At 51.8% G+C, this 11,385-nt stretch overlaps 2 protein-coding genes across 2 annotated transcripts; both read left to right on the forward strand.

Moving 5' to 3' along the window:
• Window positions 1-265: 265 nt before the first annotated feature.
• CDSN (corneodesmosin) lies at window positions 266-3,879 on the forward strand. Its single transcript, XM_058553984.1, has 2 exons — window positions 266-350; window positions 2,369-3,879. The coding sequence occupies exons 1-2, from the start codon at window positions 266-268 to the stop codon at window positions 3,877-3,879; spliced, it is 1,596 nt and encodes a 531-aa protein (XP_058409967.1).
• Window positions 3,880-7,408: 3,529 nt separating this feature from the next.
• C14H6orf15 (chromosome 14 C6orf15 homolog) lies at window positions 7,409-8,687 on the forward strand. Its single transcript, XM_058553873.1, has 2 exons — window positions 7,409-7,493; window positions 7,726-8,687. Exons 1-2 carry the CDS (start codon window positions 7,409-7,411, stop codon window positions 8,685-8,687), a joined length of 1,047 nt encoding a protein of 348 aa, XP_058409856.1.
• Window positions 8,688-11,385: the final 2,698 nt, after the last annotated feature.

Here is an 11,385-nt window from a genome sequence, read left to right on the forward strand (position 1 = left end):
AGGGGCAGGCCAGTCAGGTGGCAGGAATTGTGAGGGCCCCATGGCCACAGGTACCCCACACTGCAGCCACCTCTGCTGCTGAGTAGGCAGATGCCCGGCCTGATTACTTCAGCTCCTCTCAGCCACACCAACTTCCCTCAGGCACCTACCCCTCCGCCTCTCCTCCCCTCCCCACAGTGACTCCTGCCAGGAGAATGTCCAGCCCGGGCATAAAGGCCCTGGGTGTCCACGAGCTGCCGTCAGTCAGAAGGTCGCACAGTCCAAGATGGGCTCCTCTCGGGCACCCCAGATGGGGCGTGTGGGAGGGCAAGGGGTGATGGCATTGCTGCTGGCTGGTCTCCTCCTGCCAGGTAGGAGCCCTGGGAGCGAGGGCGGGAAGTGGAGGGGAGCGGAAGGATACAGATACCAGGTCAGGGAAAACTGGCGGGATCCAGTGCCTGGGAGGGACACCCGTGTGGGGAGAGTCCAGGAGAGGACCTGGCAAGGGGGCAAGGACAGGGGCTCTGGAATCTGATGTTTGTGTCTAGGGGCTGCTCCTCACTGCCTTGTCACTTCAGACAAGTTACTTTAACTTTCCTCATATTCTGAAACTCTAAAATGGGGTTAATGATAACAGCTAGCTCTAGTCTCTCTGTGGGTCTCAAATTAAATGATGTATGTGACAAGTGCTTTGGAAATTCTACAGGGTGATATAAACGTTGGTTGTTGGTATAATTCTTATTATTCTTAGAGTGCTAGAAGATGATGATTGGATAGTTAATGGCCATAATAATTGCTACCATTTAGAGAGCTCTTTTTATGTGCCTCACACTGTTCTAGCGCTTTAAATACATTAGCAGTTTGATCATTAGAGGAACCATATGAGAGATTTGTTATTCCCACTCCACAAATGGGGACGCTGAGACTCAGAGAGGTTAGGAAACTGGCTCAAGATCACAAATTAGAAAGCAGTAAAGCGGGATCCAAACCCCAGGCCCAGCGACTGTGGGGCCAGTGTGGTTGACCACCAGATATTTACGGTGACCTTCCCTGGCCCTGTGAGCAGGCTATGTGGCGTCTGGGGGAGCAGAGGAGGAGAGCAGCTGACTGAAGGGTGCTGTGGGCAGAGCTGGGGTTTGGTGTGGAAGGGGACACAGAGAACTCCTTTCTGAGGAGAGAGTGAGACATCACAGATGTGGAGACCTGTTTGTTGGTGGAGGGTTCAGGGATGAGGGGCGATAATAAATCATAACGTCTAACACTTTACGTTTTCTTAAAGTGCCTTCCACATAGATGATCACGTTCAGTCCTCACAGTAACGCTGTGAGGAAGGCAGGACAAATTCAGCCTCTCTGAAAGTATAAACTAGAGTATGTGGTTCCATCCACACCACTCGGGACGTGAAGGGGTTGAGGTAGAGAGTGGAGGAAGGATGGGAATAGGGTGAGCCTGGGGTTGGGAGCAAAGTGTCACTTAAGGAAAGAAGAGGTTCCACATCCAGAAGGGAAGTGAAGGCAGAAGCAGTCAGATATGGGCCTGTGGGGGCAGACAGGCATTTGGGTGATGGCTGGGCGGGGAGAGAGGCAAGCTGATGAAGGTCATGAGCCTTGGAGGAGGGTTTCACCCTGGTGTCCCTGGGCCGGGCCAGGAGCGCAGGGGTGGCTCAGGGTGCGGTGTCCTGTCACACTGGTACCAGCAGGTCCTGAAGCAACAGTGGGTGCCCCCACGTCCTGGCCTGCAGCCAGCTTTCCTGGCTTGGGCAGTGCTGAGATGGGAAACAGAATTTCCATCCTTCGTCCAAGCCTGGACCCTACAAGGAAGCTGGTGACTGAATCTTAGTCCTCAAATACCCTATGCTTTACTTCAGTCCCTCTGCCACTGCTTTCTTTTTTCTCAGCGTCTCCTTTGCTGTTTCCTTCCATCTCAGTCCTCTGTTGTCTTGTCTTCTCCTTTCATTTGGTCCCTTGGTCTCACCCGGGGTTTCTTCCCTCTGGACTTATGCGCCCCCCCCTCAGCCCTCAGAGTCTCAGTCTCCCTGCTCTCTGTCTCTCTGGGATCCTTTCTTTTATACCTATTTGTTTCTCCCATTTCTCCCTTCCCTCTTATCTTCCTTCCAGTCCTCCTACTTTGAAGTCTCATTTTCTTTTCTCTGGTAGATGTCTGCCCTGCCCCCCGCGACCCCCCTCCCAGGGCCCCCTCCCAGAATAAAGAGACTGCCCTTAGTCTGCCATTTCATTTCCCTTTAGAGACACAGCCAGATCTCCTTCCCTGTTCCACTCCAAACTCTCCCTGGGCTCCTCTCGGGAGAAATCAGAATGGATGATGACGGAAAGGGGAGGGAGAAAGCCAAGCCTCTCAAGCTCTTACTAACCACAACTTTCCTCCCCAGGGACCTTGGCTAAGAGCATTGGGACCTTCTCAGACCCCTGTAAAGACCCCACTCGCATCACCTCCCCCAATGACCCCTGTCTCATTGGGAAGGATGGCTCCAGTAGCTTCAGTAGCCACAGTGGCTCCAGCAGTTCCAGCAGTTCCAGTTCCAGCGGCTCCAGTGGTGGCTCTGGTGGTGGCTCCGGTGTCTCCGGTGGTTCCGGTGTCTCCAGTGGTGGCTCCAGCGGATCCGGTGTCATCCAGGGTGGTTCTTCAGGATCTGCGTTACTTACGCCAGGCACAGGGTATTCCCAGATCAGCCACTCCTCCGGTTCTGGCTCTGGTCTTCAGGGTGCATCCAGCTCCTCCCTGTCGGGCAGCATCAGGCCCCCATCGGGAAGCATCAACTCCCAACCAGGGTCTGGCTCAGCTCTACCAACCGACGGTGCTTCTTCCCGCTTGGGAAGCTCTTCCCAGTCTGGAGGAGGCTCAAGCTCTTCTGTTTCCCAAACCTCCCGGATATCCAGCAACGGTGACCAAAAGGTCAACTCCAACCTGCGCCCCTGTAGTTCAGATGTCCCTGACTCTCCCTGCAGTGGGGGGCCTGTTGTCTCGCACTCCAGCTCCTACATCTCCAGCTCCCACTCTGTGTCAGGAGGTCAAAGGCCTGTGGTGGTGGTGGTGGAGCAGCAAGGTTCTGGTGGCCCCAGAGGGGTTCAAGGTGTCCCCTGTAACAATGGTGGCCATTCAGGCAAGCCCTGTCCTCCCATCACCTCTGTAGACAACTCCTACGGCAGCTATGAGGTGGTAGGTGGCTCCTCTGACAGTTACCTGGTCCCAGGCATGACCTACAGTAAGGGCAAAATCTACCCTGTGGGCTACTTCACCAAAGATAACCCTGTCAGAGGCTCTCCAGGGGCCCCCTCCTTTGCAGCTGGGCCCCCCATCTCTGAGGGCAAATACTTCTCCAGCAATCCCATCATCCCCAGCCACAGCTCCTCTAGTTCCAACATCTACCAGTCAGGAGCTTCCCCGGCCATTGTGTTCCAGCCCGTGGGCTCTGGTGGGGTCCAGCCCTGTGGAGTCGGCTCCACAGGCGCTAAGGGGCCCTGCTCCCTCTCCATTCCTGGAGTCTACAGCAGTTCTAGCCTTTCCAGCAGTTCTGGTTCATCCTCCCATCCCTGTGGCGGCGTTTCCCAGGGGCCCTGCTCCCCACCAGGCACTGGCTCCTCCGCTGGCAGCTCCAGCTCTCAATCCAGTGGCAAAACCATCCTGCATCCCTGCGGCAGCAAGTCCAGCTCTCCTGGTCACCCTTGCATATCTGTCTCCTCCTCAACCTTGAGTGAGGGTCCCAATGGCTCTCCCGAACCTGATCCCTCAGCTGGTGCCAAGCCCTGTGGCTCCAGCAGCTCTGGAAAGATCCCCTGCCGCTCCATTCGGGACCTCCTGGCCCAAGTGAAGCCTCTGGGGCCACAGCTGGCTGACCCTGAAGTTTTCCTACCCCAGGGAGAGTTACTTGACAGACCATAAGTCAGCTTTTATACACGCACATGTACAGGCATACACACATGTACACACATACTATCTCCCAGTTGAGAGAAGTCCAAGGGCCCAGGCATTGGATTAGCTCCCTTTCCCTCCTCCTTCCCAAGAAGCTGCTCTATTTCCTCCATTGCTCCAATGTGGCAGACTCTCCCTCATCACCTCTTCTTTCTTCATCTTCCCAAACTGTAGATTCCAAATCTCTTTCCTTATTCTCTCCTATCGCTTAGATTCCCATTCTCCCACAGTGCCCTCCCTGCCAGATAACCACGCCCTAAAATTTCCTTTGCCATTTCTTTGAGATGGTACAGTCCATTGGCTAACCCTGCCCCTTCAGATTCTTGACTGGGAAACCCCTGTAATGTCCCAGAGTAACTCTGATGCCTACACACGTCATCCCCTCCCCTCCCCCTTTGCCAAATAAAGCACAGTCCAAACTATTATCTGAAAACAATGACCTCTCTTTGCCATCTGGCAACCAGTGCGATATGCCGTTGGGTTCTCACACTCCTGGTTCCACTCCCACCCCCATTAGAGAACCACATTCCTCTGTGAGTTCCCAACACTCCTCCTTTCCTCTCAAGGTCTCCATCTCAGTCCCCCTTTCTGGCTGCCACTTCCCTCAAGGCTCAGATGCTTCCTTGTGTGAGGGAGGTACCAGGGATCTGCAGAGACTGCAGGCTCCCTGCTCTCTCTGGATCCTGGACAAATGTCTCAATAAACTGTGTGAGCTAGATGTAGACTTTTTGCCTTCTTGGAGTCCCGGGTCTTCTCTTAGGACCTGGGTGATGCTCTCCTATGCCTCTAGAGGTCCCGTGTCTCTCATTTTCATTCATAATTTGGCCCAATATTTCTCTTATACCTTACAGCTCCTCCCACAAAGGAGGAAGACAATAAATATTTGTTGAACTGAAAGCAGAGATTGCTTGGTCTCCCAGATCCTTCCCGCCACTTCTTTCCTATCTTATTGCTCCAGGAAATTCATTCTCTCTCCACTCCCCATTCACCCTGAGGTCCTTCACTCTCCCTATAGAGACACTTAATTATTTCCTCCCTTTCCCTACCCAGGCTCCTTCTCTTTTACCATTAGTTTGCCTCACCTTCTAGACGCCATTCTCTCTGGGAGTCCTGAGTGTCGATTTTCTGGGTTTCTGGGACCCTGGAACCTTGGGAAGGTTAGAACACAACAACCGGACTGGATTCCTGGTGACTGAGTAGGAGCCCAGGTGGGCGTTGTTCTGGGAGCTGGGGGGTGGAGAGAGTAAAAGACAGAGAGGGTTGGAGCATGACAGGAAGTGCAGCCAGGCATGGTGACTCACTGGCCTACATAAAAATGCCCCAGCCCATGGCAGAACAGAGCCAGCAGTGTCCTCTCCACCTCCACACTCTTGCTGCCTCTGCTACAGTTCTAGAGTGAGCGCTGTGGGAGGTGAGAGGGCAGAACACTGTAGTGGAGAAGGGGAGGTGGCCTCCATGGGAGAAAAGAGAGAAAAGGAGGGTGGTAATAGCCATGCACCTATGTCCTGGAGACAGGCAGGGAGAGGCTGAGGCCGAGTATGTACTCAGATTCCAAGGAGGGGAGAGTGGGCTGTGCTAGTGTCTATAGGAAGAGCCTCACCCCAAAGCAAAGGCCACCTCTCGGAACCTCTGCTTGGCTGCAAAGGAATTCACTCCTACCTTAGGATCTAACCCATTCTCTCCTATTGGGATAGTGTTAGCTGGTCCCAAATTTAAGACCATTGTTGAAATTCCAAGTCCTGAACCAGCAGAAATGTGTTTCACTGATCAAAAACGACCTGGGGCAGCTGAGCCAACCTGCAGAGTTGACTGAAGACAGAGGAGGACTCCAGAACAGTCCTGTTTCTGTCATCACTGTTGAGTCACCCGTGGTCTGGCATCCAGCCCCTGGACTGCAGCCAATGACAGGAATTGAGGCTCTCACAGGCTCCGTGGACCGCAACTGTAGTGTGTGGGGGGGGTGCGGGGGAGAGGATATAGCCTCTGATGTGGGGATTCCTATAGTCTCTGGTGTGTTCCAGGTCAAAGGTTTTGCAAAACTGGTCGATGTCACCAAAAAGGCTGCTGCCCTCTATTGGCCAGTTCTGGAGAGGAGCTCTTCACTCTTCCGGTAGCTAGCCAGCAGGGGCTGGGAATGAGGATGGAACAATAAAATCTAACAGCTAATATTTAAACTTCATGCAACCAGGGAAGCCTAGTATGGGTGTGTCCAGGAAGCAATAGAAAGAACAAAGGCATTTAAACACTTTTTATTGTAAATATTTCAAATGTATTTAAGAGTAGACAAAACGGCTAATGAATCCCTATGCTCCCATCACTCAGTCTTAACAATGATCAATTTATGGCCAATTGACAACAGCATTTAAACGCGCTCCTCTATTGTTAGTTGGAAATACTTGCTCTCTCTCAGTATTTGTTATATTCTGTGGACACATTTGGCCATCTGTGGTGGCCACCGGTGCCCCACCACCACCTAAGATATCCACGTCCTAATCCCTGGAACTTGTGAGTATGTTAGGTTACATAGCAAAGGGAAATTGAAGTTGCAGATGGAATTAAGGTTGTTAGTCAGCCGACCTTAAAATAGAGGGATTATCCTGGATTATTTGGTTGGGCCCAATGTAATCATAAGGGTCTTTAAATGCGGAAAAGGGAAGAAGAAGAGGAGGTCAGGGTGATGCAATGTGAGAAGATCCTGCTGTTTCTGGCTTTCAACATGGGGGAAGGGACCATGGGCCAAGGAATGTAGGTGCCTTCTAGAAGCTGGAAAACACAAGGAAATGGATTCTCTCCTAGAGCCTCCAGAAGGGAACATAGCCCTGCTGACACCTTGATTCTAACCTAGTGAGATTCATTTTTAACTTCTTTTCTTCAAAATTGTAAGATAATAAATTTGTGTTGTAAGCAATTAAGTTTGTGGAAATTTGTTACAGCAGCCATAGGACATTAATACACCATCATCGCTTAAGAACGGGAACCAGGTCTATCTCCCTAGATACAGAGTCTCATCTAGGAGCAGCCCCTCAGATGGGGGCCACTTATGCACCCAGAACCTCCTGCAGGTTGGGGTCAAGGTGAAGCAGCTATGGGGATGCATGAGAAAGGGGTGCTGGGAGAGAATGATCTGGATCCCAAGAGAAGGAGAAGAGAACCAAGTGTTTCTATTGCGGAGAAGGCAATGAAGAGATTGGGACCCCAAGGGTGAAGGTCCTTGTGTGCTTGGCATAGGGACCCAGGGAAGGGTAGGGCTGGCAACCATGATGAGCTGTGAGCCAGGACACCTGGGTCAGGAAGGGGCGGGGAGCTTGAGGAAAGGATCCAGGGAGGTAAACACCCAGCTCCCCTGGGACATTGAAATGGCACCTGTTGCCACAGACTGAATTAGGAATAAGGGTGGAATGTGGAGATTTATTGTCTCTACAACCACTGGCCCAGCCTGTTTTTGCTGTCCCCCGCCCCACTAACAGGATAAAGGCTGGCTGTCTTGGGGCTGTGGGAGATGCTAGAGCTGAGCAAGATGCAGGGCCATGCGGCACGGAGCTGGGCTCCTCTGGGCCTGCTCCTGGTCTGTCTTCATCTCCCAGGTATAGGGGCTGTGCCTGACCCTTGGGCAGGAGGGACTGGGCGCCTCAGGGGAGCTGGAATTGAGGGAACAGGTAAAGACATGAGGCTGTACACTTGAGTCCTTGGGGGAAGTAAGAGTTAGTGGAGGGGAAGTGAAGGGACGTAAAGCAAAGTGATTCAGGGAACCCAGGAAGGGAAGGTGTTGGGACAGAACATCGATCCATTGGCTGCCTCCTCTTCCCTTTCCCTCAGGCCTCTTTGCTCGGAGCATCGGTGTAATGGAGGAGAAAATTCCCCAAAACTTGAGAACCAACTTGCCTCTGCTTGGACAACCTCACTTGGCCAGCCTTCCCAACTCTGAACATCCTCAGTCCAGACCAGACCCTGGGTCCAATGATTTAGCAAGGGCTCCTCTGAAGACCAACGCTTCTCCCTTAGGCAGCTTCCAACCTGCAGGACGTTCTGAGGTTCAGAGGTGGCCTCCATCTGAGGAGCTGCCCTCCATGGATTCCTGGCCCTCTGAGGATCCTTGGCCAATGATGGCTGCTACAGTCGAGGACCTTGGGGGAGAAGTTCTGCCTGAAGAACTGTCTTTCCTTTCTAATGCTGTTGCCCTCCCTCTGGACAGTGGTCCTTTGCTTGCAGGGTCCTCTGCACACTCTGTAGACCCCTCACTTGAGGCCTCACTCCTCCACCAGGACTCTGAGTCTAGACCATTACCCCGTTCTAATGTTCTGGGAAGCCAGGGACAAATCCTTGCCCAACGCCCGCCCTGGTCTCTCATCAACAGGATTCGAAAGCCACTTCTGCCTGGTCGCCCCTGGGGGATCCTGAATCCCAGTGTGTCCTGGGGAGGTGGAGGTCGTGGAACTGGGTGGGGAATAAGGCCCATGCCATGCCCTATGAGAATCTTGGGCAGTAATATATGCCCAATTACTAGCTGGGGGAATATTAATCGCTATCCAGAAGGCATCTGGGGGAATATTAATCGGTATCCAGGAGGCATCTGGGGGAATATTAATCGGTATCCAGCAGGCAGCTGGGGGAATATTAATCGATATCCAGGAGGCAGCTGGGGGAATATTAATCGGTATCCAGGAGGCAGCTGGGGGAATATTAATCTACAGCCAGGTATTATTAATAGATTTCCTCCCGGAGTTCTCGGTTCTTCTTGGAACATCCAAGCTGGCTTCCCTCAAAATTCTGGGTCATAGGGGGGCTAGGAGAATGACAGAGAGGGAAAATCCTAAGTTGGAAGTCAGAGAAGGGAGTCCTGCTCCCTTCCTTGCAGTGTGAGCTGAATCAAGATTCAATCAGTGTGTTTTCTAGCACCATCTCCACTTTTCACTGCCTCCCCTGCTCCCCTCTTGCTGATTTCCAATAAAACATAGCAGTTATTGAATCTGCTCCTTCTCAGTGTCTTTGTTTCTGCAGGCAAACTGAAGTAAGTTTTGTGCATCCCCATGTCCCTCTAGGGTCCTCCAGATGCTCTCTTGCTGTCCCCATCCTTTGCAAAAGATCAAAGCTCAGGTGTTTGAGGGTGGAGCCTCATGGTCTCACCGGGGCCAGGTGAGACAGCTGGTTCCAGAATTGTTCTGGATATGCAAAGGGGAGGAGGGGCAGCAGGACTAATCGAGATGGCAGAGGGAAGGACGAGGCCCAGGAAGTTGGTACCAGGGCCAAGGGGGGAATGAATATTCTTTGATTCACAGAGAAACAGAGAGTCAGAGAAAGTGACTGGGTCACTTTTGTCTGCATTTATCTTTTCTTCCCCAGAAAGTCAAGCTTCTTGGAAGCGGAGGATACATTGATCTCCTCCCTTACATGCACCACTTGCCACATTGTGCCCTGGAGAACCAGAGACTTTGAACATTTGCTGAATAAATAGCAGACCTCAATAAAGGGAGAAAGGAAAGGGGGAAGGGAAAGGGAGAGAAAAACCTTGGAGCCAACAATCCTACCTGCGGCTGCATTTGATGCTTTTATTCCCAAGTGATGACACAGTCTCTTCTTTTGGTCACACTGTTGTCTCTCTGCCTTCCCTTTGGTTTTCCCAGGAGCTCAGTAATGTTGCACAGGAGTTGGAGTGAAACTGGGGAGGGTCATTCTAAGAAAGCGGATACAGAAGTTTGCGGAAGCCAGCTGGGGGTGATGGGGTTTTCAGTAGGGTGTGCTCCTGGTGGCCACCCATGTCTTTCCCTGTGCCTACTTCACTGAAGTAGCCCCAGGTATATGCCCTCTCTATAGCCTGGGGATCACTCTGGGTCCTGGGAATTGAGCAGGTTGTGGGGGATCAAGTAGGACGAGGATAAACACCAGAATCGGAGGGATGGGGAGCCACCTGCCTGAGTGTGAGGGGGGTGTTCTTAGAGAAAATTCTCCCGACCCTGTATCTGCCATAATGCTCTATCCTGCGCCAAGAATTCCTTCCTGGGACACCTTCCCATCACCAACCACACTCCCTTCTCTAACACGTCAACCTCTTCCCCCAATTCTTTCCCACCTTGGACTCTCAGTTTCTCCATGTCCTGGGGCAGGTGGTTCTGTTTTCAGCCTTGTCACTTCCATAAGCTCAAGCTCATTCTCTCCGGGCTGGAGTCTCATTTCTCTCAGTCCCTCCTTCTGGATGCTCCCTCTCTCTAGTCACCCCTACTTGCACATTTAAATTCCATGTCAGCACTCCTATCCTTTTTCCCGCACTCCCCAGAGTGTAAGGGTCAGGACAGGGACTCTGCTGGTTCACTGCTGCACCCCCAGCACCACGGACAGTGTCTGGACCAAGGTCAGCACCCAGCAAGCACAGTGAATCAATGAACCCTCTCTCTCTCTGAGCCTCCTCTGTTTTCTCTCTTCTTCCACTTTATTCCTGAGCCACAGGGCTGCACGCCGAGTCTGATCTGTTCTCCTGCTGTGGCCTTCCAGATCCTCACCTGCACGTCCTCACAAGCTCCAGGAAGCCCTTCTCAGCTCGTCAAATGCTCTGTACATTTCATCATTTAACCCTCATTACCATCTATGAGGAAGGTATTATACTAAGAAGAAACTGAGGTTCAAAAGGATTAAGCAGTTTACACAAGGTTACATAGCGAACAAGTGACAGAGTCAGTGACTCAAACCGAATTTTTCCCATTATCTGTCTAGGGAGGGTTCAAGTACAATATGCAATTAACAAAAACCCATCTAACTTTTATTGAGTAACTACTGTATGCCAGGATCTGGACAAGGTGCTTTCACACACACCCTTCCAACTAATCCCCACAACAATCTCATCGGGTAGGCGCTCCTGGGCCCATTGTACAGGTGGAGATACTGAGGCCCAGAGAGGGAAGGGAGCCAAGGCTTGCACAGAGGTGACACTGACCTGAGGAAGTGAAGTTTGTCTGGTACTCGACAATGATGGTGGGTCCTGGGTAGCTGAGGCCAGCCCTGTCAGAGTGGTCTTTGCCTTAAGGTCAGCTGTTGCTGAAAAAAAAAAGCGGGGGGAGGGAGTGGGGAGGAATGGGTCAGCATTCTGTGACATTAAAAAGGCCCTAAGGTTTGCAGTGGGAGTTGCTGCTAGTGTACTGATTTTTATGTGTTTAGTAGTAGTTGTTGGAAGTGGTGGGTGGAGGAGAAGGAGTCATGTCTTCTACCCCGGGAGGGAAGGTGCTGCATTAGAAAGAGAACTTGTCTGGAAGTTTGAAGACCAAGGTTCCCCTTCTGTGTGTCCACACAGCCTTCTGTTCCACATCAATTTAGGCTAGTCATTCACCTCTGTGCACCTTAGTTTTCTCATCTGTGAAATGGGATGAAGGCAGATGTCCAGTCTATCTCACATAGTTGTTACGAAGCTCAATGAAGATAATGACAAAGTGCATTAGAGACTGGAAAACTCTGAGCAATCACAAGGGATTGATTATAATGCAGTACATT

Source organism: Diceros bicornis, chromosome 14 (assembly GCF_020826845.1).
Source record: "Diceros bicornis minor isolate mBicDic1 chromosome 14, mDicBic1.mat.cur, whole genome shotgun sequence".
Taxonomy (NCBI): domain Eukaryota; kingdom Metazoa; phylum Chordata; class Mammalia; order Perissodactyla; family Rhinocerotidae; genus Diceros; species Diceros bicornis.

Excerpts from the sequence above, each read along its gene's own strand:
- CDSN (XM_058553984.1), top strand. The coding sequence starts at position 266 with ATGGGCTCCTCTCGGGCACCCCAGATGGGGCGTGTGGGAGGGCAAGGG. Across the intron at positions 351-2,368 it reads GGCTGGTCTCCTCCTGCCAG|GGACCTTGGCTAAGAGCATT; the intron begins GTAGGAGCCCTG and ends TTTCCTCCCCAG.
- C14H6orf15 (XM_058553873.1), top strand. The coding sequence starts at position 7,409 with ATGCTAGAGCTGAGCAAGATGCAGGGCCATGCGGCACGGAGCTGGGCT. Across the intron at positions 7,494-7,725 it reads GGTCTGTCTTCATCTCCCAG|GCCTCTTTGCTCGGAGCATC; the intron begins GTATAGGGGCTG and ends CCTTTCCCTCAG.